The 27,767-nt window shown below is 43.5% G+C and overlaps 2 protein-coding genes across 3 annotated transcripts in view; one reads left to right on the top strand and one right to left on the bottom strand.

Moving 5' to 3' along the window:
• Positions 1 to 27,767, bottom strand: part of NUDT9 (nudix hydrolase 9) — a 196,530-nt gene that overhangs the window by 25,602 nt on the left and 143,161 nt on the right. The gene's annotated exons all lie outside the window — the stretch shown is intronic.
• On the top strand, positions 1,298 to 21,326 carry KLHL8 (kelch like family member 8). 2 transcript variants are annotated; one of them, XM_056489683.1, is made up of 10 exons: positions 1,298 to 1,362; positions 7,989 to 8,238; positions 10,179 to 10,727; positions 12,688 to 12,874; positions 13,561 to 13,704; positions 14,857 to 14,968; positions 16,545 to 16,713; positions 18,008 to 18,167; positions 19,135 to 19,336; positions 19,734 to 21,326. In XM_056489683.1, the coding sequence occupies exons 2-10, from the start codon at positions 8,029 to 8,031 to the stop codon at positions 19,855 to 19,857; spliced, it is 1,857 nt and encodes a 618-aa protein (XP_056345658.1). In that variant the 5' UTR covers positions 1,298 to 1,362; positions 7,989 to 8,028; the 3' UTR covers positions 19,858 to 21,326. The 2 variants fall into 2 exon arrangements, with proteins under 2 accessions (XP_056345658.1, XP_056345657.1); XM_056489682.1 differs by having other exon boundaries at positions 7,927 to 8,238.

Genomic DNA, 27,767 nt, shown 5'->3' with positions numbered 1-27,767 from the left:
CCAGCCACTCATTCTCAGATAAACGTGGATTTATAAAACACCTTCCTGCTTTTCAGCAGAATTGTGTTGGGTTCAGGAAAAAAGGAAATCCTAGAATTATTATGCACATCTGTAGAGCTGAACTTGGCATCCAGCATGAGTCCAGCTTTCAGCTTTGCGGTACAGAACTGGGAAATCTACTGGGCTCTTAATCTGTGGGGCTGGAGGGGACGGGCATTTTCACTTGGCAAGCTGTGCTTGCTTTTGTGCAAGCAAAACTCCATACTCCCCAGGGCATTTATTCCTTTCATAAGGTCTTTCTTTGGTTCTAACAGCCTGCAAAGCTTTCCTGGCCAATTCTTTTCAAGTTCTGAAGTCAAGCTTTGACCAAATGGGACCAAGACTTACACTTATTATTCCACAGGCAGAAAAGGGTACTACTAACAAAGAGACTGAATCAAAACAGCAGGAAAGTATGTTTTTGGGAAATTTATTCCTGCACTGGAGGGGCTGTATATATCTCTCTGTATGAGATATGTACATATAAAAAATATATACTTGTAGAGCCCAGAGCTGGTGCACAGGTGGAGAGGAAGGAGCTGGTACAGCCTTTTCCTCTCTGTATTACATCCTTCTCTCTCTGGGAGCAGCTCCTCCAAAATCTGAAGCAGGATCACTGTGATCTGTAGGACAGAATCAAAGAGTCACAGAAGGTGCTGATATGGAAGGGAACCACAAGGATTATCCAGTCCAGCTCATGGCCCTGCACAGGTCATCCCAAGAGTCACACCCTGTGCCCGAGAGCATTGTCCAAATGCTTATGAGCTTTGTCTGGCTTGGTGCTGTGACACTTCCCTGGGGAGCTTTTCAGTGCCCAAACACCCTCTGGGGGTAGAACCTTTTCCTGACATCCAACCTAAACCTCCCGAGACAGCTTCGGGGCTGTTTTTGAGTCCTGTCACTGCTGAGGAGAGTGCAGAGCTCAGTGCCTGTCCCTCCGAGGAGCTGTAACTGCACTGGAGTCTCCCCTCAGTTCCCTCATTTCCAGCCTGGACACACCAAGCGAGCCGCTCCCCACACGACCGCTCCGGCGGTGACTGCACTAACGGGGGTAGAGAGTGATGATACTCCTCAGGAATTGCTCTGCCTGCTTCTGCTCCCCGCTGAAGGGCAGCCCTTTCACGTTCCAAGCACCCACAAATCATATTCCCCACACAGAAGGCACACACCGGTCCGTCTCCCCCGGGGCTCTGAGGGGCGGGAGCGCGCCAAGCGCCGCCGGGCCCCCGCCCTGCCCCCGCCCCTCGGCGCATGCGCGCAGCGCGCCCCCTGGCGGGCGGCGGGCGCTCCGCCGGACCCGCCGCGGCGGCAGCGGCAGCGCAGGTGAGCGGGGCGGGCACCGGGCGGGCACCGCGGGGCTCATCGCGGCTTTCACCTCTCGCCTCCCCTTCCCCGGCAGCCGGAAGGCTCCATCCCACCCCTCCGCCGTCCCTCGCCGTCGTCCCGCGCTCGCAGCGCCATGGCGGCTCCCCCGCCCTTATGTAACGCGCCCCCTGCCCTCAGGTTCCGCCCCGGTGTCCCGGCGGCGGGCTCGGCGTTCCCCTTCCTGCAGCTCCGCCGGGGGCTCCTGTCGCCGGGGCAGGGCCCGGAGCCGCCTCGGGAGGGCCGCGGGGCCGGGCCGGCTCCCGCTGGCCCCCGGGATCGCCGCGATGGGAGCCGGGCCGAGCGCCGGTGTGCGGGCAGTGGAGGTGGGAGCGCTGGAATGGTCACCGGCGCTGGGATGTGCGCAGGGAGAGGCGGCACCGCGCCCGGGCCCGGCATCGGGGGCACCCACGGAGAGAGCCACGCCGCCGGAGAAAGGAGACAAATGTTGATTAAAAATGAGAAGGGAGATAAATGTTGATTAAAAATGAACTGAGCCGGGATTCCGCCCTTTTCAGGGGGCTCCGTGCTGCCAAAGGTAGCGCCTTAGTCTGCTCGCTGTCGGCATCTTGTGAGGGATAACGAGTACGCACTTAGCTCACCCCAAAACAATATTTGTGTTAAAAACAAACAGCAGGAATTTGCCTGGTGCTGCTGGGGAGAGCCTCAGGAGTTCCTAGCTTCTCCTTCCTTCTCAAATAAATAAGAATTTAAGATGTCACAGCTCCCCCAGCTCTTGAAACTGCCTGCTTGGTTTTCCTTCCTCTTTTGATCGGTTCCCTCTTGCCATCTCCACTCAGCTGTTTACTGGCCGCTGTGAAGTGTATTTGTGTTTCTTCCTTTGCCTGAGTCATTCGTATGTATCCTACACTTGTAAAAGTTACAAGACTCAGAGAAACCTGGCTTCCTGTGGTTTCTGTGCTGTTGCAAAGGCTTCTGCAAGGATAATCAACAAACAAATCACCCTGTGGAGAAGTACCACAAGGAGTAAAATAGCTCATCAAGCGTTGTCAAATTAAAACCACGACAGATGTGTCTCGGATGTCTTTCCTGGAAAAGCTGCAAAAGGTTCAGCCACCTTCAAGCAATGTGGTCTGAGGTTTTTGAGTCAGTTTGGGCCGAGTCCCCTGTAATATCTGTGCAAACACTTGTGCTGTGAAGGAAGTGTGACTGCATTGTTACATGCCTGGGGTTTCTGTGCAGTGTGCTCATGACCTCATTTATTTTATTAATTGTTAGTAGGATGTCAGCAGCTTGGCATCGAGTTTTCTAGCTGGCCGTTTACTTGTAAAGGCAAATGTAATCATTGTGGTCGTACAAAGACAGGATCATTGTGTAATGACTGCCAGTAATTTGGTGCAAGGCAGCACAGTGCTACATTAGCCAGTGCTTTAGTTTCCCCGGCAGGCTTCACCAAACAGATTTTGTAATAATAATTTCCTACAATGATTGTAACATCTTGGTGTGTGAAGCCTTTTGTCTTGTATTACCTCTGCTACCTCTTGATTTCAGATTTCAAAGGAGCTTTGCAGCTCTGGGGCAGAAGGAAGGTGATGCTGCTTTATGGTTTGAGGTGTTTGTCGTGTGAATCTCAGCTCTAAATGAGAGAATGTGATGATGGTTGGCAGCCAAGGCAGAGAGCCTGGGAGGAAGGGACTGGTGTGTGCATGGGAAGCCTTGTTTGGCTGCAGTTCTGGGATGCTCTGGTGGGTACCATGCCTTGATTTGCATATTGAGAATAGAGGAACCTGCCAAATGACTTAGAAATAATTTTACTCTCTGTTAATGCTTCCCAGGAATGGCTAGACTAAATGCTGCTATGGAGGCTATTAAAATATGGTTATTTTTAATATACTCTATCAGAGAAGACAGTAGTGCCTCTCCTTGGCGAGAGACTATTCTGTTTTCTTGTGAATGTAGTAGGCTAGTTAGATTTTTCTATCTATCCATCAGCACCTCATTCCAAGGAAGAGCAGTCCTCATTCACTGCTTGTGTGTCTGGAGCACTGATGGGGATTTGATTATACAAACTGATGAGAGATGGTGCCAGCTGTGTTGCTGAGCTACCTGTGTGACAGCACAAAACCATAATGTCACTTTTTGCTGCAAAGAACCTTGGAAATGCTGAAAGGATTTAGAAACTGTAAATTAGTGTTGTCTAAGAAACTTTTCTATGTGTTTCTACAAAAGCAATCCTGGTGGTTTTAAACAAGCTAAACCAGTTAGGTGGGTGGTTTCTGACTTTTTTTTTCTTTCTATTAAATACCTTTCTGCTGAAAAGTGCAGTAGGCTTAGGATTGTAATACAGTGTGTAATTTGAATGTTCCCATGTTTTCCAGCCTTGTCTAATTTGACTTAGTTAGTGTGGGCATCTGAGCAGTTCTGCATAAAGTTTCCTCATCATCTTAAATAGCATTAAAGATGAGAAGGGAGAATGGGAGAGAACTGAGGATTTTCTACACTATTTTGTCTATCAGGTTTTCCCCCCGTGTCCCATCTCGATGGTGCAGCTGTAGCCAGACAGAGCAGTGGAACAGCTGCTGGCACAGTCCCTGCCAAAGCTGCTGCTTGTCTGCAGTTTGCACTGCAGCTGCCTCCTGCCCTTCCCATTTCTCTCCCTCTGTGTCTTCCTTAGCTCTGCCAGCTGTCCTTTCTCCAAATTTTCAAGTTTTCTTAGCACAGCACAAGACAGCAACTCGAATTGCTCTGTTAGCTGGATTAAAGTGGAGAAGATCTTGTTGCTGCCTCTGCTGTTCTGATCTTGTGGGCAGCAGTGAGAACATTTCATCACCCACTGAGGCTCACCAGGCTCTGTGTTAGACAAGTTAGTTTTTCACAGTCACACGTACAAAGGCAAATTTCTTGTCTCCTTCAATTAAAAGGCCTTTTTGTTTTCTGAGGGAGGCTGACCACCCTTCTTTGCACAAATCATGATGTGATTTTAGTTCATCTTGAGGGTAGGTAGTTAAAATTACATACAGGATACTTGAGGAAATTTCATCTGTATCTTTACTTATCCTGCACTTCTGCCACCTTTTTTCCAGCTTCAGTACCACTGATCATAAGGAGCACTGGATTTAAAGATTTAAGATTACCTCTTATCTGAAAACAGACTTATTTTTGTTATAGTGGCAATCATGGTTTTGTTTGTTTTGTATCACTGAAGTGTCTTCCTCCCATGTGTCAGAGAAAGAATAAGGATGATTCCTTCTTTCTGGGACAGGCCTCCAGAGGTGCTCCACAGGGGAAAGGAGGCCATGTCTCCAGCATCTAGATTGGCTTGTCAGCCAGGATTCCTGGGATTTAATTTCATAATGGGGGAAATCAGAGCAATGTTTTTCATGTCCTACTACTGCCTATTGTCTTCAGTTTCTTTTTGCTTCAAAATGGAGGTATTTTGTCCTTACTAAGCACAAGTACTCAATGTGACTTGAGAAATGTTATGATTTATTCCCTTTAAGATTTAGCTAGAGTGTCTGAATCAAAACAATACCATTTTCAGATGTTACTGAATTCAGATTTGCCTGAATTAGAGCAGTTGTAAGATAGCCTGTTTTTGCTCTGACCTCCCATCCTTTCTTGCTTTTGTAAGTTTGAGGAACAGCTAGGAGAGGATCCTCAGTCCCTTGCCTGAGGGCCAGCACTGATGGCCAGAGCACAGACCTCTTTAGAATAGCAGGCATCATCAGTATTTCTAAATATTTAACTTGAACAAGGAAAGTGCTGACTGGCTCTCAGCAAACATGGTGACCTGTAAACAGATGTGGGGTTTGTTGTGTGTTTTTTGTCCAGACAGCTACTTCTTCATGGAAAGTGTCAAGTAGCTGTTTTCAAGGAGTGATAGATGATGTTATGAAGGAGGCACTTCCTTTAGTTTCATTAAAGTCAGTCATTTGCTGTAATGGTCACTTACGCCCTTAATGTTGTCAAAATATTAGACTGCATGGAGCCTGGAAGGCTTAATTTCCAAGGTGAAAAAGGGAGCATGTTATTGAAGTTTTGAATGGCCATGGCAGTGTTTTGTTCTAGAGAGGAAAGGCTCTGTGTGTGTGGACTAAACTAACCTCAAGTAGTTGGATGTTATTGTTGCATTTGGGGAGTAAATCTGTAATGGCTCTTCTCTTCATTTTTTGAGTATATATTATACTGGCCTTCATGAATTTGGAGTGATACTCAGATTTTCAGAACTTAATATCTTGAGTCAAGTGCTACTAAAATTAATTTCTTTTTCATTTAAAATCTGAGATTAGAAGAGGCTTACGGCTAATGATGAGCCCAAGCCAGTATTTTCTGCAAATGAAACATGGCTACAGCTGGTACTTGTCAAAGCAGATGATGATTTGTTTGAAGACTCAAATTGTGAGATGATGTAATTAAGAGCAGTGGAGGGTTTGGGGGTAGATGTCTAAAAAGATTTGCATGACCTAGGTGTATGGCAGAAGCAAGATGCTCTTGAATTGGTGACTTGGGGAAGAATAAAAACCTACCTTGCCACCAACTCTCATCAGAAGAAAGCTAAAGTATGTCAGTCTATTGCTGTCTGAATATTTATGAAGGTTATGTTAATTTTTAACGTTGCAGAAACTTCTCTTTACCTGAGGAACAGTAATTTACTTGTTCTCATGTTCCCATACACATATTTGATATCACAATACTGGGCACTCCCTCATAGATGTGATTTTCTTATCTATGGCTGTGTGCCCAGGTAATGCCATTGGTTTCCTCTGGTGTCATTTCTGGTTTCTTCTCCTACCATATCCAGTGGGTACTTGGTATGTGTCAAATATATAAATCAAAGTATGCTCTCAACTTCTTTTCTTACAGGCATGAGCTCAGAGCTCCTCCTAGACCTTTATTTGCTATGAGCATGAGATATGGATGAGAAGTATTGCTTAAAATCAGTTATGTTTGGCTTTTGTATTACTGCTTAATTCATTTATAGCATAACAAATTCCCTCCAACAGCACTGATTTTTTCTTAAGGCTCATGGGTTTTATGTTGGTGTTTACAGTGGCATACCCAGAACAGGAAAAATGTACACATCAGTCTTTTAAGATGGGGGTGGTGAAGCAAGTGTCAGTCAAAGACCAAAATAAGCATGAGTTCCCTACAAGTGTGGGCTAGAGATGCTATATCTTACCCACATTATCATGTGAATGAATAACCCATGATGCCTTTCAGCATCCCTGCACAGCATTTCAACATCAGTCTTCTCCTCTTGTTTGTCCATGTTAATTTTTATAACCTCAGGAGATTGTGTCTGAAGCTCTGTTTCAGCTTCAAATCTCATTGCTAATAGTGACCTCTTGGAAGGGCATGTTAAACATGAGTACCAGTCACAGAGGATTCATTTGAGAACCAAAATATCATAATGAACTAGAAAAATACCGTAGTAATATGTAAACCTGGCATAATGAAGCTTAAGTTTTCAGCAGGAAAAGGTATTCATTGCTATAAACTGTATAAAGATTACATGATCCATAATATCTTTGAGCTAGTTTGTGGTTTTGGAAGAAGTAAGATCTTTCTCTTATATATCTTTTGAGGGAACAGTATTACCTTGCTTAAAGCACCAAATATCCCATGTTTGATCTCACTTTAACATGCCTGGCCCAGTGCAGCCACCAGCTCTGTCACCACAGAGGATGTGGAGCTGGCAGCAACCTTGACCTACAGCAGGAAAAAGTATGGTTGCCTCAGGTCACTTCCTGCTTTTTCTCCAGCACTGATGCATGAAGAGCTGTAAATTTAATAAAAGGCATGGACACTTTCAAAGTCTCCCAGAGGAAATAAGTTCTGCTCCCAGACATGTGACTTAAATTTTTATTGCAGAAATCCCTGATTTATAGCAGTCATCAACTCTTAGCATAGAATGAAGAATGAATGCATCATAAATTAACTAAAAAGCCATGAGACCAAAGGTAGTCAGTTCCAAAAGAGGAACATGCTTCTCAGTATACTCTGGAGTATCTTTCAGCACTTAAAGGTGGCTTATAAAAACAGGGAGAGTAAATTTTTTACACAGGCAGGTGTCACAGGACAAATGGGAACAGTTCCAATGAAAAGAGAAGAGATTTAAATTAGATGTTAGGAAGAAGTTCTTTGCTGTGATGGTGGGGAGACACTGGAAAATGTTGTCCAGAGATTCAGATGCCCCATCCCTGGAAGTGTTCAAGACCAGGCTGGGTGGGGCTCTGAGCAACCTGATCTAATGGAAGGTTGGAACTATACAATCTTTAAGGTCCTTTCCAACCCAAAGAATTCTGTGATTCTGTGATTCTGTAGTTCATATTTGCCTTTCCTTTTTCATGTCCTTATCAAGAAGTATGGACAACAAGTTCATAAATATGGCTTTTCCTAAGGGTACTTACATAGGGCTCTTAGCTGTGGGTCACTTTTTTTGTTCCTTCTCCTCTCACCTTCCCCAACTAAGATGGTAGGGAGTATTATAACATAATTTAAATGTTATATACTAGCATTACCTAATGTCTCATTTTCTTCTTTCGTGTGTGTGTTTTTAAACAGGAAGACAAACAGTACTGAATTTTAGGACCTAACTCCTGATGGGCTGGATTTTATCTCGGCAGGAGTTTTTGAAGATTGATGCAGTGAGAGAAGAAACAGCCAATGGCTTCAGAATCCATGGTCCCTGAGCAGGCAAAACAACATCTGATAAAGGGAAAAAGGCGGCAGCAGCAGCAGCAGCAAACTCGGCCTTCCAACAGCGATGGGGATGAGGATGTCTTCGTGTTTGAGGCAAATGAGGCTTGGAGGGATTTTCACAGCTCTCTTCTTCACTTCTTTGAAGCTGGAGAGCTCTGTGATGTTACACTGAAGGTGATACTTGTCACAAATCCATTGCATGTATGAAGATAAAGCTGCAGATAAGTGTGTTGGGAGGTGGATGTGAATATTGGCAGGGGTACACCTCTTGGATCTGGGGCAGCTCTGGAGATGTCTGATATTTAAACACTTAAAATATTGACAATCCAAGAGAGGAAGTACATAATTTTGACCTCATCCAAATTGCCTTCTAAGCAAGTTCCCACTGTTGGTCACGGATTACTGTGCAATTCCCTGCTCCTTGTAGCCTCTTTGTTATCAATATACTTTCATCCCCAATTTTGCCTCCATGTTTGCATTTTTTGTTGTTTTGCTAGATTATTCTCAGCAAACAGGATTTCTGGAACAAATCTAACTTCCAGCATTCTTCAAAGAAGGAAAAAAAAACAACCTAGGCAGTTGTGTTCTACAGCTGATCAAAGAGTAGAGGAAGAGAGGGAGAAAGCAAATGTTGTGATTCTTGCATAGCATTGCTTTAATGCATTATTTGTAACTCAGCTATATATTACTTACATCCTGATCACAATAAATTTGTGTTTAGCATGCATAGAAGTGGGTGCCAGCACCTTTGAGTATTAAGTATTGTTTAGCTAAACAACTTATTAGTGCAAGGTAGTTATTTAAGGAATAGTGATGAAACACAGTTCCTAAACCAAGAACAAATGACACATGCCTTTAGGGGAAGTTGTTGGTGGCGTCTTTTTGTATCAGTGCTGTAGTTAGTTGGAGTGCTGATGCTGTAACAGTGGTAAGATGTAGGAGCACACAGGGAGACTCCCTCTGCTCCAAAGAGTTAAATTCTGGAATTTCACGTACTCTCCTGCTGCTGTCATATGAACAGTCTTAGAAGGCTGTTAGAAGGCGGAGAGTGGCAGATGAATACCATCTGCTTTTCTCCTGGTGGTTTGCTTTTTGTTCATTTGGTAGGTCTGAATTGTTCCTTCTGGGCTGATCTGAAGTAATCCCACTGAACCATCCATCTTTTCCTCTTTTTTAATCTGCATGCTCTTGCTTGTGTGTTTAGTTTCTGTACTCAGCTCGCTGCTCGCTAGGTAGATTACACTTGTGTTGATCATATTCTTTAGAAGGTAGAGCAATTGTGTATTGAATTAGAGCTAGAAAAAATCCAAAATATCCTTTATAATTTAGTATCTTCATTTTTTTAAGTGCACATCAGCTCTGTAACACCTTCATCTGAAAGTAAACACGTATTTGAATCTGTCAGGGAAACTGGTTACTTATGTCAGCCATCCCCTTTACATGCAGAGTGACAAAGGCTATAAGAATAGAAATAAGCAGTGGATTGTTCATTTACTTTCAATACTTAGATTCTTTTTTAATGTAGTGGAATTGTAGAATTTTGTACATAAAAAGCTTATTTTACGTTTTCTGATCAAAATTTTGAGAAATACCTTCTCATAATGGGGAATACACTGTCTTTTGTGGCTAAACATTCTGAAAATATGGAAGTGATAGATAACTTCTAATAACCCCTGAAATTTCTTTTATTCCTATGTTTTTACATAAATTTCCATGTATAAACATCAATTCCTTGACAGCAGTAAAAGTCAAGAAGTCTAAATTAAGTAGTCTGAAAATGTAACTTCCCACTGATTTTTTCCCACTGAAAGTCTCTATAAAACGAGGGTCTAGCAGTCTCCTCCTGTCTCCAAGATGCATCTAGAATATTTCTAAAGATGCTTCATAACGCTTTTAAATAAAGGCAAGTTAAGTGCTATCAGCAATAGCACTGATGTTTTTACAGCTTTGCTTTACTCTGATGGCCAAGCTACAGCTCAGAATTCCTTTGGATACATGGATGTCAGAAGTACAGGGACAAAATACAGACGAAACACATGGAGTCCAGAATTCTTATTTCAGCTTACTGTCCCTGCTTTCACAGTAAAACATTGGGGGTTTTTTTGTTCTTTCAGGTGGGTTCAAAGCTGATCTCCTGCCACAAGCTGGTGCTGGCGTGTGTGATCCCGTACTTCAGGGCCATGTTTCTTTCGGAAATGGCAGAGGCCAAGCAGAAGCTGATCGAGATCAGGGACTTTGACGGCGACGCCATCGAGGACCTGGTGAAGTTCGCGTACTCGTCGCGCCTCACGCTGACGGTGGACAACGTGCAGCCCCTGCTGTACGCCGCCTGCATCCTGCAGGTGGAACTGGTGGCCAAGGCCTGCTGTGAGTACATGAAGCTGCACTTCCACCCCTCCAACTGCCTGGCAGTCAGGGCCTTCGCCGAGAGCCACAACCGCATCGACCTCATGGACATGGCTGACCAGTTTGCCTGCGAGCATTTCACTGAAGTGATGGAGTGCGAGGACTTTGTGAGCGTGTCACCGCAGCACCTGCATAAACTCCTGTCCTCCAGTGACCTGAATATTGAAAACGAAAAGCAAGTTTACAATGCTGCTATCAAGTGGCTGCTGGCCAATCCACAGCATCATGCTGCGTGGCTGGATGAGATCCTTGGACAGGTAGGGCACTCCGAGGCACCAAGTGTCTGTCTCATCACTGGTTTAGTTGTCTAATCTGCTGTTTGTACTTGAGTGGATCTCAAGGTGAAAAATGTTCTTAGCTTTCAGTACCTCATCTGGTATTAAGAGTTGGGAGTTGACAGTGAAAGCAAGTTAGAGTTCCTAAATATCAGGGAGAAGTGATATTCTCCTGTTTCTGTAGAGAGAAAAGTACTCACTTTATGCTCATGGCTGGGAGATGGGGAACCAAGAAAAAGCTACATCTGTGGTTGAGCAGAAATGTTTTATACTGACACAAAACAGAATATAAAGCCATCATTTTACTTGGCTTGCTACTCCTACAGCCTTATATGCCCACTGCCCTTGCTGCTACCTATTTGTACATAAGAAAGGAGGCAGAGCTGTTGAGATTTCTTACATGGCTAGGAAAGGAAACTGAGATGTGTCACATCAGGTTGTGTCACAGTATTTGAAACAGGTCTGGACAGCCTGTACTGGGAAGGATTTGCATGCTGTGTGCTACACATTCCAGATAGGATTGGCTGTGCAGTTTTAGTTGTCATAGAACTCCAATTTGATTATTGTGCATTTGGCTGAATTGATAATATTGGCATTATGTGAGTAAGGAGAGGTCCACTGAGGTGCTGCTGTCATTGACTTCATGGATCACTTTTCACATTTCCTAGGAAAAGATCATAATGGTCTATTAGCTGCCTTCCAAAAACCTTAAGTTTCACCTAGACTAGCGTGAGGTTTTTGTTACAAAATTTCCTTCTTTATTATGCTATACTTAAACTTACAGGCAATATAATTAAAGATTTTTTAAAAGAAATTTATATTTATTGCCAGCTGTGCTAGCAGATGAGATTAAGAGTTTCATTCTGTTGATGGAAACCAGAGACTAGATTCAAGCAAAGAAAAAGTCAACCCCTTCTTGTAATTATGGGTTATTTGCCAAGCAGTTGACTTGGACATTACTGCTAGCAGAAAACATGCCTGGACTTCTGGACAGTGATTACCCATGTCATATTCAGCCTTAGGGTTTCACTGTTACAGTGAGGTTCTGAATTTAACAGCCTGGAGTTACTAACCACGTCACTAGCCTTAGGAGCCTGTCAGTAGGGCTGCAGTGGTGCTTTAAAGTAGCATCAAATACTGAAAGCAAGAAGGTGAAGAATGGGTAGAGACACATGCTTGCTTCAAGACAGGGATGCTTGTCAGTGCTTTGGCAGCCCCATCCTGCTGCTGTGAGAAGCACTGGAGCTGCTGGATTTCTGTACCATTGCTGTTGAGCCAGCTGAGACCTGCTTGACAGTGTTGACTCCAAACCTTAGGAAGTCAGGTGGAGATTTGCTTTAGTTCCCCCCACTAATATCTGCCTCACCTTTGCCTCTGATTGTACCTTATCTTCTGCACTGTTTGTCTTACAAAGAAGGATGAAAGGTTTGCTGAAATAAATGGCAGAAGGGGTTAAATTTTTTTTTTTTTTTTAAACTTGAAGTCTGTCAAGTCTGCCTTAGAGGAAGGTGTTTCTGCACTAGCAATGCCTCCTTCATAGACAGTTCACAGTGACTAAGTGTTTCCTTCTTGACTTGCCACCCAAAGCAAATGAACCATTTTAGCACAAGCCCTCTTGCATAGCAGTGAGCTGAAGATTGATAGCCAAGGGCAACTAAGCTGATAAAGCCCTGGTACAGCCACAGGTGCTGCGTGCATCACGGCAGGAGGTGCAGCAGCTTGTCTCCTTCCTCAGCACAGCCTGGGCCAAGGGACACTTCTCCACTGTGGCTGAAGTGCAGATGGTTGTAGCAAACTGTCCCCAGAAAGAAGTGTTCATTTGGCTGTAGTCTGGAACAACTGGTGGAGCTGCTCTCCTTCCTGAGCCGGTGCATGTGCAGCGCTGCATGGTGACACCCAGCCCTTCAGCCACCTTCTCCAACTGTGTTCATTTCTGTGTCAGGTACGGCTGCCTCTCTTGCCCATTTGTTTCCTTATGGGTGTTGTGGCAAAGGAAGAGATTGTCAAGCAGAATCTAAAATGTAGGGATTTGCTGGATGAAGCAAGGAACTACCACCTTCACCTGAGCAGCAGGGCAGTGCCTGACTTTGAGTACTCCATTCGCACAACACCAAGGAAGCAGACTGCTGGTAATTAAATGTGTGTCTGGTTACCCACTAGGGAGTGGTGTGGAGAAAAGGCAGCACATCTGTGCAGGTGTCTTGATATCAAGCAGGTATAGCTTGATGTGGAGGGTTGTTCATGACTTGATGCAGAGTTGGGAAAGCCATTATGTACCTCTCTGGCATTTCTATAATGTTCTGCATTTTCCTAGCAGAACTTTAGCAGTCATTTTCTTTCTTTAAAGCATTAATAAATTATTCTGATTGGCTCTATCTGGATTAAAGCCAGAGCTGTTACGTGTGTAATGACCAGGCAATCTGTTCAAAGCTGTACCAAAAACAGTGGAGTTACTTTTTGGTGTTGAAGGTTGAGGTCACTTTTAAAGTCTTTGACTAACCTGCACCAAAAATGAGTGATGAATGTTGGCCACAGATTGTAATTTCTGCATAGTTATGTTTAACAAACAATGGTTTTATCTTCTTAAGCCAAATCACAAAAAGCATATTTAAAAAGATATTGTTTTTACAAGAGCACAGGTAGCTAATTGTCATATCAGCATGTCAAGCAAAGGCCAAAATCCAGTATTGAAGGGCAGTGACTGTGCTCCTTGAAGTGAAGCCATGAACTGTGTCATTCTCAGTTTGCTGTGCTGTACAGCTGTTTTTGCCTATCCTCCTGCTGGCTCTCTGGAAGGCTGTTTTGTGTCCTGCAGGTGTGCTGTTCTGTGTCGGTGGCAGAGGAGGATCAGGTGACCCCTTCCGCAGCATCGAGTGTTACTCCATCAGTAGGAACAGCTGGTTCTTCGGCCCTGAAATGAACAGCAGGAGGAGGCACGTGGGCGTGATCTCCGTGGGAGGTCAGTAACCCTATTCAGGCAACCCCAGGCAAAAGGCACTTGTTTGCTCCTTTTGCTGTGTTGGTGCTTTTACTAGCTGTGCAAGAAGTAAACTAATTGCTTAATTGTTTGATAGTCTTCAGTTTAGCAAAGTTTCTCCCCCTTGAAGAGGAGTGTTAGGTCCTGAGCCAGTCTGAAACTGTGCTTATGGAAAAGATACTACTGCAGACTGACAAAGGCTGCTCAGACTAGGGAAGGCTTCATGGAGACCTTATTGTGGCCTTTCTGTACTTTAGAGGGAGCTTACCAGAAAGAGGAAGACAGGCTCTTTAATGGGGCCTGTGGTAATAGGACAAGAGGTAATGATCTTAGAAGAGGGTAGATTTAGACTAGATATGAAGCAGAAGTTTTTTACAGTGAGGTTGCTGAAAACCTGGAACAGATTTCCCAGAGAAGTGGTAAATGTGTCATCTCTGCAAGTGGTCAAGGTCAGATGGATGGTGCCCTGAGCAACCTGAAAATATCCCTGTTCATTGCAGAGGGGCTGGACTAGATGATCCTTAGAGGTTCCTCCCAGCCCAACTGAACTGTATATAGCTTCTGGCCTTTAATAGGTGATTTACTTTCTAAAAATCCATTTATAAAAAAAAATGGCCTCACACAGCAGTCACACAGAATTTGCTAGTACTCATACTACCTCCCTCCCTACTTAAATTCATCCTGGAAAGTTACTAAGACCATAACTCTTCCAAGAGCAGACCTGGCTTTATTTTTGGGTCCCTATCTTCTGAAAACAGGTCTGTGCAGTCCAGAGCAGCTTAGCACCAATGACACAGCTTTCTTGTACGTGGCAGCCCCTCTGTTGCAGCAGAACAGAGATAATTTTTCTCCATAGAAAATCTGGAGAGACTAGTGCATGTGTTGAAACTGATTTGACTGCAATACTTAAATTATGGGAAGATTTTTTTGTCTACATAATCTCAAGCTTTATGTAAAAGTTCACATTAGAACAGATTCCTAGTTGAGTACAGCATGTAAAACTAATATCAAAAACATTTAAAAACTTTAACCTTTATTTGACCTCTTTGTTTCCACATAGGCAGGGATATTATATAAATGAAAGCTGAAATGTTGCCAAGCAATCTCTGTATCAAAAGATGTCTGTGTGTTCAGGTAAAGTCTACGCAGTAGGTGGACATGATGGAAACGAGCACTTAGGAAGCATGGAAGTATTTGATCCTCTCACAAACAAGTGGATGATGAAGGCATCAATGAACACAAAGAGGTATGTGTGTCCCACACTCCAGCTGCTAGTCTGTGATGTGCCCTTTCTTGCTGATGCTGTCCTGACCTTTTTGGGGGGTTTTCAAACTGTTCTGTTTCTAGGAAGTTCCTTCCCCTATTTTGGAGCTTTATGCTATGAATGTATTACCCTTCTGTTCATTTTTTGGAGGAGCTGGCTTCTGGACCAGGGACCTCTTCTGCCCCAGCTGTGCTTGCATTCTGGCATCCAGGGCCTTCCTGCTGTGCCCAGTAAACAACTTGGAACTGATGAACTGGCTCTGTGGGGTTTTTGCTCTTTTTAAGAATGAGCAAGATAACTGCCAGCATAACATGAGAAGTGAAATAATTCACAGTGAAAACAAAAAAAGTGAAATACTACACCAGGAAACAAATAGCTGCCTACGTTTTTCACACAAAAGGCCAGAAGGAAGCAATCTGAAAGTCAGATTGAGGGCTCTTTTTGCCTTGGCATTTAAGATTCTTTTAAGGAGTTTCTGGGCTCACAGATCTGTAATTTTTTGTTTCTGCTGTTATTTAAATCAGTGTCCCTAATTCTGCATTCCATGTTGTTGTTTGTTGTTTTTCAAAGCATCATGTACGAGTAGGAGTGAAATATTAAGTAGGGCTTAAATCCGAAAGCTATTTGTAGCTGTGACCTAATTAAAGTAGAAGACCCAGACTCCCAGAAGTGGCTTGCTCTACTTCCTCCCTCCTGCCACCACCCCAGGGCATAATCTCAACAACAATCAGCCCTAGATTTCTGTGACATTTATTACTGAGTACTTGGGTAAATGAAAAGCCTGCTGTGCCTTGGCTACCTCCTCCCAGCTCCACTCCTCCCATTCACAGAGGTCTTGGAATACTTAGTGGGGAAAAAAATCTGCCACTGTTAAGTGGTGTGTGTGCTGTCTTCTGAGGCACTTTAAGATAAGGCCAGGATATTGTCACAATGTTTGTTCTTTAGAAAGATTGTGCCTCCCTTGCTGCTGCCTCGGTGTCTCTGAACCTGCCCTCTTTAATGAGATAAGAATAGTGTCAGTAACTTGGTAAAAGCAGAAACCTAATGCTCACATTCTAGACCATACTGTAATGTTACAGTACTGATTGTACTCTCATATGGGTAGATTTAGTAGAAACAAATCTGACAACCATTTTAACACTTAATAAAAACAACACCAGAATGGAAGACACTACTAGAGTTCAGCTACTTAATATCTAGCACAGGTCTGTGTTTTAATATGTATTAATATCAACCCCAATCATTCTCCAGTGGTAGCAGCCAGCTGTACCAGTGAAGGTTTAGGTTCATTTAATAAAATAGAGGAATCCTATCTAAGACATTGTCCTGTATCCAAGTATGCGAGCAGAGGACTTGGCTTTAGAGTTGACATTCAGTCAAAAGGACCCAGGTGTGCAGAGGGCCAGCACTGTGATTTACTGTAAATATCACTTTTAAATTTTCCATCGCTCTTTTCCCCCTGGTTTGAGACAGGTGCCACTCATGTACCGTGGCACCTGCTGTGCCTTTCCCTCCGGTTAGGGCCTTGCACTGAGCTGCTGCTGCTGTGGTTCCCTAGGAGAGGCATTGCCCTGGCATCGCTGGGCGGCCCCATCTACGCCATCGGGGGCTTGGATGACAACACGTGCTTCAGCGACGTGGAGCGCTACGACATCGACTCGGACCGCTGGAGCACCGTGGCCTCCATGAACACTCCCCGCGGGGGCGTCGGCTCCGTGGCCCTGGTGGTGAGTCCCGGCCCTGGGCTGAGTCCCAGCTTCCTCCCCCTGCAGCCCTGGTGCTGAGACCCAGCCTTGGTGCTGAGTCCTGGCCCTGGGCTGAGTGAGTTGCTGCTTCCTCCCCCCAGGGACTGAGCCCAGCTGCTTTTCAAAGCTGCGTTCACAGTGTAGGGGTTCTTTCTGGCCCACACTGCTCTAAGGCACCAAACTCCAGAGCTCTATAGGCTCCTACTCTGAGCTCTTAGACTCTTAGTTTGTCAGGTAATCTTCTAAATAAGCAAAGCAGCTAATAGTTAGAAAGGTTATTTATTAAAAAGCACATCTTATTACAAAGCATATCAGTCTCAACAGTACACAGACAAGCAATAGCAAAAAGCAATGGCAAAGCAGCAGCAATAAGCAAATGGCTAGAAGCCCTGGCAAAAGCCAATAGCTAAAAGCAACAACTCTCCCAATACATAGTCTTCTATAGGATTATTCTAATAAGCTAAGATGCAAACTCGGACCATCACTCCTTAAGCTATTAGAATTCTAGTTTCTTAGCACACCAGGTTACATATAGAGCTATGCATACACCCTATCGTGTTCTATCTAAAAAATGTAAGCAATATTCTTACTATATTATGTCTAAGTCCTGTCTACAACTGTGGTCCTGGAGCCTCTTCTGAAGATATCAGTATGTTTGCAACCTTCACTAGAACACTCACTGCTACTGTGGCATTTGAGACTTTTTGCTCACTAAAAGCATTAAAACTCACTCTAAGACTTATTCAATCCCTGCACTCTGATTTCTCTCTGAAGAATTCAGAGAGACCCCTAACTCACTGACTCCAACACACAAAGCAGAAACAAGGTCTGAAACAAAATGCAGCTGGTGGGTCTGAGCATCTCTTGTCATCAAAATCTCGTGCAAAAAGTGAGGATGTTTAGGATAATACTCAGAGCAAAGTGAATTGTTTCAACAGTATTTGAGGTACTTGAAAAAGAGTACCTTTCTAATCACATGAATAGTGATTCCTGTCTCACTCAGCTGACTGGTTTGTCATGGTAACTATGTTTAAAGGTACCAAATTGCATGCTCTGCTTTAATCCCACTGTGCTCTGAAGAACAGCTGCAACACTACAAAACTGTTGTACTTTTTTCATTGGAAGAGATACCATTTATGTTAGATAGTAAAATCTGTTGTTGGAATTATTAAATGAAAAAGGATGTACCACGTTTTCCTATAATTTTAACACTTCTTATGAAAAGCTGAGTAAAGGCATCTACATCACAAACAATCTTTGTACAACTGTTTTCCAGAACCACGTTTACGCCGTGGGTGGCAATGATGGTGTAGCATCTCTTTCCAGCGTGGAGAAATACGATCCCCACTTGGACAAGTGGATAGAAGTGAAGGAGATGGGGCAGCGGAGGGCTGGGAACGGTGTCAGCGAGCTCCACGGCTGCTTGTATGTTGTGGGTGAGTAGGGATGTGGCATTTTGTAGTGCTGCTGCTGCTGCCAAGTGCTGGGCTTTGGAAGAGGCTGTTGTTGCTAGAGGAACGGGGAACAGATAGAGCTGACCTGTACTTGGTGTTCTTGGGCAGGAGAAGAATGCAAGCACAACCAGGGCATGCTTAAACGAAGGCAGGTTAGCAAGGAAATTAAAAGCAGCTCCTAACCCACATTTCAGGACAATATTGCCTGTATTGGAAAATCCTCTCAATACTCACTACTCTTGAGTTTCCTTTTAGGAAATGAGTCTTAAGTTCACATGTTTTCAAAGCACTCCAGTTGTGTTCTGAGTGTGGACAACAGTAGCTTTTTTTGCACTTATTCCACAGCTTCTTGTTTGTGTGCTTCCTTGTATTTACCTGCTTTCCTGAGAGAGGAAGATGCCAGGTAGGTGTGCCACAGTGACAGTTTAAAAAGCTCTGACTTGTGTATTGTCATAAGTGCTTAAATATGTTCTGAACAAAATGCTCCTCTGACAGCTTCCCAAGCAAGGGGAATGCATCACTGAGTGTGATATGAAAATTTTTTTTCCCTACTAAAATATTTGCCATTGCTGTAATTTGAGAACCCTGCTTCAGTGTGTTTTGCATAAAGTAAAATAAGTTTAAGATTGAGACCATCCTTTTGCTGGTGTTAGGTTTCTTTCTCTTCCAAATGGGAAGCTGTTTCATTGTAAGTATGATGAATTCAGGGAGAAAAATAATAAAACTAGAATCCTTGCAACTTGATTAGAAGAAAATTATTGCTCGAGGCGATGCTTGTGCAGTGAGAAGAGGGTGAGCTGTTAGATCAATTTTTAGGAGCTTGTAAAGTTCTGGTAAAGAGAGAGTGGGACAGGAACCCCTGAATGCTGGGAACGATCTGATAGTGCCAGTCTTGGCTGTCCCCTGCAGCAGGAGTGCCAAAAGCTGACCCTGTGCTGGTTGTTTGCAGGTGGCTTTGATGACAACTCGCCCCTGAGCTCGGTGGAGCGGTTTGACCCCCGCTGTAACAAATGGGAATATGTAGCAGAGCTCACAACTCCCAGGGGTGGTGTTGGCATAGCAACTCTGATGGGAAAAATCTTTGCAGTTGGAGGTCATAATGGCAACGTGTACCTGAATACAGTGGAAGCATTTGATCCCATAGTGAACAGGTAATTTCAAATGTTTTGTTTGTCCTAATAAGACAAGGAAATCTTCCTGTATGAAAACACAGCAGCATAGAGGCAGTGTGTAGGAGGAGCCTAGCTGTTTCCTGGTAATAATTGAGTAACATCCATGACTATCAATGCAGGACTGCTGCTTATATCAGGCAGCAGTCCTGTAAATATTTAAGTACCTCCTCCTTCTCTGGTCCTCTCTATCCCTTGTCATCACCTTTAAATTCAGTGACAATCTACATTCTTCTGTTTGTTTCAATCTGATTTTGCACTAAATGAGGTGCATTTTTGTGCAGAGTGAACAGTTGGCAGTCTAATAGAATTCCAGGCACAGAAAATACTTTGAGGTTGCTCAGAAAGGGCAGGGACTTATTTTCATTCTCTCCTGTAGGTGGGAGCTCGTGGGCTCAGTGTCACACTGCAGGGCAGGGGCGGGCGTGGCCGTGTGCTCCTGTCTCAGCAGCCAGATCCGGGATGTGGGCCAAGGATCCAGCAACGTTGTGGACTGCATGTGAGCTCCGCTGCCTCCTGGGTCACGCCTCCTCCAAATTCCAAAGGAATGCTGCAAGGGAGGCACTGCAGAGCTTCTCAACACTGTGTTTTGTATGGGAGGTTAAGGAATAAATCCAGCACATTTTCTTTGTGAAAATGGTATCTTCTGCAACTGTAAAGCTTTTGGTGGCTTTCTATCAACAGTAATGCAGAAAAGCCTGTGAAAACATGGAATGAAAGTGTGACTCACAGGAACAAACCTGCCAAGAACTGCAACCATCCCATTTTTGAGAAGCTGTAATTTCACAATCATTTGGGGCAGCTGTTGCAAGGACTCAATATTGAACTGTAAATCAGGCATGTGGTGAGGAAAGCAGCAGCAGCTACTCCTGCTGAGCTTCCCCCAGCAGCCCTGCTACATGTTCTCTGGAGGGCTTGAGTGCCATTTCATTTAACTTATTTTCTGGAATGGAGTCTTAAATGTTTCCCAGTTGTACAAGAGCTTTGTAACAGAAGGTGTCTTGAGTTTTAGAAATAAGGACATCCCTGATGCACACTGAGATAACTGAGGCAGAGAAGTTCACTGCTCACCTCCCAAGGGAATGCTGGCAACAGTGGAAATTGCAGGGAATCTGTCTGAAAACTGTCTTTCAAAGTACTTTTTTGAGCTAATAAACTTGTTAGAAAGCTGGAAAGATTCTTGACCTGAGTTCAGCCACTGGGATACTGGCATTCCATAAATTTGTAGTTACTACACCCCTCCCCAAAGGAGAGTTTCTGTTGAGAAGTCCTTCCTGAAATAACCAGTGTAATTTGTCCTGTTTTCAGATTATAGTGTGTGAAAATGTAGGCTTCAGTGGTGTTTGAATCACCATTTTTATACAAAATGGAAATGTATAATAAAATTTGTGATATTCTGTAGAACTTTTTAAGTGCAACTCTAGAAGACTTGACTGATTTCAGTATCCAGTAGCAACTCTGGTAACATTCTTGAGTTATTTGCACTTTTACGGGAGCAGATAAAAATAACCTCAAAACCCTAAATGAACCAAAGAGACTCAGCAAGAAAGATAATTGAGAATAAACCAGTGCTTCCATCAAAAACTGAGATAGCAAAGTGACAGCACTACATACAGAGATGCCTTGTTAGGCCATTACAAACCCTGAATCCCAAATAGAATCCTGGAAAGACTGCAGATTCCTATTCCTGCATCACCGTGGTCAGACCAACAACTGACAATCCTTTGTGACCAAAGTTTCACAATTCCCAGGTTGTTCCAGATGCCCAGGGAGAGCAGCAAACTTCTCTGTGTTCAGGACCAGGAAGAGAGGCAGGACAGCAGGAGTGAGGAGGCACAGTTGTGTCTTTGTGCTGAGTTCCCAACCTTTGGCTTTCCTGCCCAGGATGGCTTTGCACTTTGGTAGCACCCAGGGACAAAGTGAACGGTACTGTAAATAATGAAACGTTGCAATAAAACATTTGTACTTCAAAGCACCTGTTTGTTGTATGTCTGGAGCATACTGTGCTGGGAAACACTTCAGCCTTGAGTATTTTTTGGTGTCTGCAGTGAATATCTCTCATCACAGAGAGAATCCTGCATTACCAGCATGGGCTGCACATCCTCACAGGGATGAGGTTACCCTCGTGGCTCGTGACCTCACTCTGAGGGGTGGAAAGAGGGATAAAGGTTCCCTCTCTGGGACCAGATGGATGTCCTGGCTAACAAAAACCCCGAGTATTCTGCAAAATGGCCCTGACTGTGAAACCAGGTATCCTGGCAGTGCAGGTTGCCAGCTGATCCATTTCTCCTCTTGGTGGAAAATTGTGACACCCATGGATGCCTCATGTGCCTGGACCACATTGATCACAGCACCTGCCAGGTACCAAAGGGGGAAGTGTTCAGCAGGGAAGTCAGGTTGCAGCAAGAGCTCTGGGATTCTCTGCTGTGTAGGAAGAGCTGGAATTCACATACTAGGTCTGAGCAGGATCCTAAAACAGGCATCTCATTTGTATTTCAATGCACACCCCCACCCTAGCACTCGTGTTCAGGGCTCTGGAGGTGTATCCCTAAGGACTGGCAAGAAAACTGCAAAGCAGCCTTACAAGGAACAGCTCTGTTCCCAGAACAGTGGTGTCCCACACTGTTAATCTTGGATGGCACAACAGCTAAATATATTTTGTACAGAACTGCTTTTAGAATTGCTATTGCTAGAAATGTGCTAATGACGACAAAGTATAACAAGAAATTAAAATACAGGATTACTGTGGTGGCAAACTGCCTGCACAAAAGGCTGTTGTGATTTAACACCTGTCCTGGCAAGGGGATGTAAGGTGTTAGTTGAAAAAAATTTCAACATGGCATCAACATAACTAATAATCATGCCAGTCAATTATAAAAAAAAACCATACAAATCCCAAATGAGCACCCCTAACACAATGTAATTAAAGACCTAAGACAAACAGTAATAAAAAAAAAATTCTCCATGGTTCAAACAACTGTTAAAAAGCACCTTTGGTAATTACAATTTGGTACCTTTTAACTACAAATATATTACCATAACAATCTTAACAAATGCACAATTCATGTTATAAAAAATCAAATAAAAAAGAGCTCTCACCAAATTTTAAAAATCCTATGCCAAAAGTCCACATGCAAGCCTCACATTTAAAAAGATTAACAAAAAAAGCTCCTCATGATAAAGCACAAGATCAAGCAACGGCCCTGCCTTGACATGTACTCTCAAATATCAAAAAAACAACTCAAAAAACCATTATACAAATCCAACCTACTAAAGTTCCAAAAAGCATTTATACAAAAGTATAAATAAGAAGTATATAAGTCATTCACTTCTTTCATAAATCACCTAACTCAAGCAATAAAAAAGCAATATAATAATGAAATAGCACATCCCCACCTACTTCAAAGCTAAGCTTTTGCAAATACCAATAAAAAAATACAAACACATAATTAGTTCTTAATAATAAAATACTTACATAATTAGTAATTGCCTGATCCACAGCCAACCCTGCCTCAAATAATAAAGACATAAGCAAAATAAATACTTCCCAACATGTCACAACAATCCAGACAAACACCTTAAAAAACAATTCAAAAAACTTCCAGAATCTCCAAATCAAAAACAAAAAAAAAACCCACTTCATGTAACTCCTCACACAAAACCCCACTTGTTAGGGGTTAGTTGTACTGCTTAGTTAGTGGCTTGTGTTTTTTTGTCTTCAGTTAGAGTCAGGATGAAAACACTAAGCAGATTAATTTTTTGTTTGGACTTAGTTGTTTATTAAATCTTATCTGAAGTATAGAGAGTTCTGCAACACTTCTAGCTGCTAGTTAAAAGTAAGCAAAATGCAGATTAATCTAGTTAGTTACAAAGTATTTTAAAAGCTAACTATCCAATTAAGAACACCTATATTATTTATACTTTTGACCTAATAACCAAACACCAGTGACATGCACTGAGGGATTTTCTATCTAACTATAAACTACTATTTGAAAGCATGAAAAAGAAGAAAAAAAGGAGGAAAGAGATAACACCTAAGAACTTCCATCTTATCCCATTCCTATTGCTATATTCTAAAAACTCTAAATTCCAAACCCTTCACCATGTGTCACCACACACTTCTGTTGTAACTACACAACGTGACTTAAACTTTATTACTCAAATTTGGAAGCCTTTTCAAAAGTCAAAAGTAGTATTCCCCTAAGAGTAAGTGTCAGAAAGCACAAAAAGTTCAAAATTTCCAACAAGGGGACAGTGATGATAAAGGAATATCCCCCCACCTCCATGCTGAGGAACAGAGCAGCCACACAGTGATAGGAGGCCCTACCCCCACAACTTATTTATTTATGTTCAAAAGGGATTGTGATCCATCTGGTGATACTTTCCCAGCTTCAAATACTATTTAATACTCCTCTTTCCCAACAGAAACTCATTCCTAATAGGGCCATGCTGGCAGCAAAACTCTTTGGATTCAACATCCTGCTAAAATACTCAGCTAAGAACAGAAAATTTTGGAAGGCAAAGCATGTGATACTTGCATATTTTAAAATATAAACCAAATACATGCATGCACTCCTATCAGAAAGGCTGCAGACTTCCTTCCTGTTTGAACACTGGCTGAGAAAGTTATTTCAACTAGAAACCCCTGCCAGAGAGGGATGCAGCCCTGCAGAAAACTGAGCTTTTTGTGTGCAGTTATTAAAATCAGGGTGCCTTCCTATGTCCTGGCTGCAAGTTCTGTGTCCTTATCTCCACTTGCAGCAACAATTCCATTGTGGAAATGTTGGAGTTGTAAACAAGCTGCATGAAACACACAACAAAAAGGGAAAAAAAAAAAAAAATCTACAAACAGCAGTCACTAGGGAATGGGCTGAGGTCCCACCAACCCAGGGAAACTCCTGAGTAAATAAAGGTTTGCCAAAGATAAAATCAAGGTGCTCAGAATGCAACACTAACTACATGGTTTCCCAACCAAATTCCCTAATTTCCAGCCCCAACCTAATTCCCCAAACCGGGATGGGAACAAGAAGCAGCACTTGCTTTGCTGGGTCTGCAGCAGGATCCCTTGTGATGGGACTGTGGCTCCCACAGCAAACAACACTGAGATTTGTTTCACAAACAAGTTGTCAACAGGTGATAAAAATTATGCCAAGTAGCCCATTCAAGCTTAATTAGAACAAATTACTGGGAAATTCTTAACTAAATTGTTCTTTCTGTCCTTATTTAGACTGAAACTGTTCTTGGAACTATTTTTGGAATCACTACAGTGTGCAGAGTTTTGCAAATCCAAGTACTCTGTTCCAGATACTCCACTTAATTTTTTTTTTTTTTTGCTGGCTGCCTTTGTCACATCTGTATTTGTTTTCTAAAGCTTTGCATGTTTCCTCTACTGGAACTGGTAGCAAATAAAGCACAGCCAGCCAGGAGATGAAAACCCGTATTTGTAATTCCTCCCTGGCTCAGTCTGTGGGGCTGGTGTTGCTGCCACTTTGTGGCATTTTTATGCCACTGTGCTCTAAGCAGGCAGCTGTGCAGCTCTGGCTCTTCTGGGAGTGGCAGAAATGTCACCCCTCTGCATGTCTGTGCTGATTCACACCCACTGTCACTGGTTTTGAGCAGCAGGTCAATTACTGTCCTTCATTAAAGCTTTCCTCACTGATAGAAGGTCAAAGCTGGCAGACAAAATGAACAGGTAAAAAAGTCATCTCATGGCCCAAGGGAAAGCAATGAGCATCTTTCCCAACCCTGTGCAGGCCCCTGACCTGGATCGAGGTTGAAATCCAGTGGATTTTTTAAAATTTTCTGTTATTTCATAGAATGGCTTGGGATGAAAGAGACATTAAAGATGGTTTAGTTCCAACCCTCCTGTTATGGGCAGGGATAACTCCAGGGACAAGGAGTAAAAAAAGGTTTGATAGGTAAAATAGGGAGGGGGGACATGGACTTTCCTTCCACCCATTAGGGCAGCTTATACCTGAAATAATAAAGTGAACATAATAAAGTGAACATTAATAAAGTGAACATAAAAGGCCAGGCCCTTGAAGATGCAGGAAGACCCAGCCACGATCCCCAGTGGTCCTGCAGGGCCACAAGGCAGAATGACTCCAGGCAGGAGCCCTGTCTACAGAAACCCCTTTTGGAAATGCAGGAGATTCCAGAGTCACTCACTGATATCAAACATCCATGTTTTATTGACCATTTTATGACCATTACAAATAAACTTGCTTTCATATTGGAACACAGTTGATTGTGGGGGAATGGGGGGAATACAATTGTAGAAAGGAGGCAGCTCAGCTGTGTTTGAGGCACAAATAAACTACTTGTACAAATAAAAATTTCTGTTTAACAGTTTTTTGAACTTGACTCTAAACATCTTGTATAAATAATATTGATCCAAAGCCCTTCAAATTCAACTAAAAGGTGACAGCAGAACTTGGAGGGGATTTGTTTTTTTTTTTCCACAGAAGCGTGACTTCTCTGGAAAAAATAACCCCTTGAGCCATACTGCAAGCTTCATTTCCAGGAAATCTTGGGAAGAGAAGGGTGTCAACACACCAATGCTGTGGATGCTGCCTCCACTGTTAGTGTGGCAAGGGAGAAGTGCTTGCAAACAGCTCATTATTGCCTTTTGGGCTCCCTTGACAGGTTTCTAAGTCTCTGGGCCCATCCTAGAGTGTGGCTTCCTGTGGGAGAGGGAGCCCAAGTCCTCTGCCACTGGAAGGACACCCCACCTTGGTAGCAAGTTCTGCTCCTGGACACTCACTGAGACCACCAGTGCTTGCAGGCAAATACCCACATGCAAAATGTGCCTTATGTCCCACATTCAGCCACCTCATCCCTCCTTTACCAGAAGGGATTCCTCTCCTTGGGAACTCTCAGACTCCCAACAATGCCCAAACAACCCCAGATCCACTGCAGTTTCCCACCCTCACCAACCCAAATCCCAAAAAGCAGCCCAAGTAGGAATCCTCCCTGTGAGTGCCATCCCTCCAGCACAGGAGACAGGCAGAGCTGTTTCCAGCCACCCCTTGGGTGTCATTTTGCCACCCAAACTTAGATTTGACAAGGCTGAAACTGAGCAAGACCCTCAGTAACAATCTGAGTGCAGATTTCCTGTCAGCAATAGGTGTGAATATTGTCCTGTTATTCATAATAGTTATTGATAATATTCAACATTTATAGACCATCAGCACATTCAGAACATTCATTGCACTTGGTCATTTTAAAGGCAGGTACCACCCCCCATCTCTTCTTTTGCAAGGCAGAAAAGCATTACCCTCAAAAACCACAAAGTTTTCCCAAGGTTAACTAAAAGAACTTAAAACTGTATTTTAAACAAACAAAAAAAAAATATGCAGGTGCTTTGCATTGAACAGAAACAAAATTAACAGAGCAGAACTGTTTCTAAGGCTCCAACAGAGCACAGAACATGGAACTATTTACACCCTGGAGACCCAGTTAAGGCACTTGGGTTCCAGTCACAGTAAATTCTGTCTCGTCAGTGCATGAGGTCAGGCTGGCTCCTGGTCACATTTCCTGGTTTGTCCAGCAGAATCTCTGGAACAAAAGGAGGGATAGAGAAAACATTTGGTTGGATCCATCCTACAGGCACATCTGGCAGAAGACAGTCAGTGACTGCAGTCACTTTACTCAAAGAGGACCTGCAAAGCTTTTTGACTTCCAGCAGCTGCCTCTTCATGGAGAGGATTTTTGCAGCCTCCCAGCCCTTCTGCCAGGCCCATCCTGATTATTTTCTTTTGCAAGTTTGCCAGCACATCATGGCAATGCATCCCTTTGCCCAGAGGGGCCCACAAAACTTTATGGTTTATGGAAAATGACACTACAAAGGCCCCATGGGATGGCAGGTTACAGCTTCAGAGCATTCCCCACTGCTTGCACCACAGGACAGCACAACATTTGCAATGACTAAACTGTACAACCAAAAACATACCAGCAACTACAGGAACTGCTTTTGGCAAATACTGGCCACAAGCCCAGCAAGGAGTCAAAAATTCAAGTGCTGCCCAGCTGTAGCCAAGCTGCAGGTGCTGCCCTGATGGGGCAGCTCTCCCTCTCCCTTTGCTCCCAAAATGAGCAATGAGGAAGCACAATCTAGGGTGGCTGCAGCTCCAGCCCTGTTTGGTGTCTTCAGAAACCACAGGCAGGGCTGTGAAACAAACACTTACTGTTCAAACTTCACAGTCTCTTGTCTTGTCTTCATTTGGCAGAGAAGTTGCTGGGAAAGGATTCTTCTCATCCCCTGCAGATCCCTGAAAAAGCAGAGAGAGAAAGCTGGTCAGAGAGAGATGCCTAAAGCAACTCCAAAGCCCAGCTTTCCTAAATTTCCAGAGAAAATGTTCATTTCTCCCAGGCATAGTCTATGCTCCAGGCTCTCCCCTTCTTGCCTTCCTCC

This window comes from Oenanthe melanoleuca, chromosome 4 (genome assembly GCF_029582105.1).
Source record: "Oenanthe melanoleuca isolate GR-GAL-2019-014 chromosome 4, OMel1.0, whole genome shotgun sequence".
Taxonomy (NCBI): Eukaryota; Metazoa; Chordata; class Aves; order Passeriformes; family Muscicapidae; genus Oenanthe; species Oenanthe melanoleuca.
The sequence above is the reverse complement of the archived record's forward strand: the minus strand, read 5'-3'. Positions and strand labels throughout refer to the sequence as shown.

Excerpts from the sequence above, each read along its gene's own strand:
- KLHL8 (XM_056489683.1), top strand. The coding sequence starts at position 8,029 with ATGGCTTCAGAATCCATGGTCCCTGAGCAGGCAAAACAACATCTGATA. Across the intron at positions 8,239-10,178 it reads TCTGTGATGTTACACTGAAG|GTGGGTTCAAAGCTGATCTC; the intron begins GTGATACTTGTC and ends TTGTTCTTTCAG. Across the intron at positions 12,875-13,560 it reads ACCAAGGAAGCAGACTGCTG|GTGTGCTGTTCTGTGTCGGT; the intron begins GTAATTAAATGT and ends TGTGTCCTGCAG.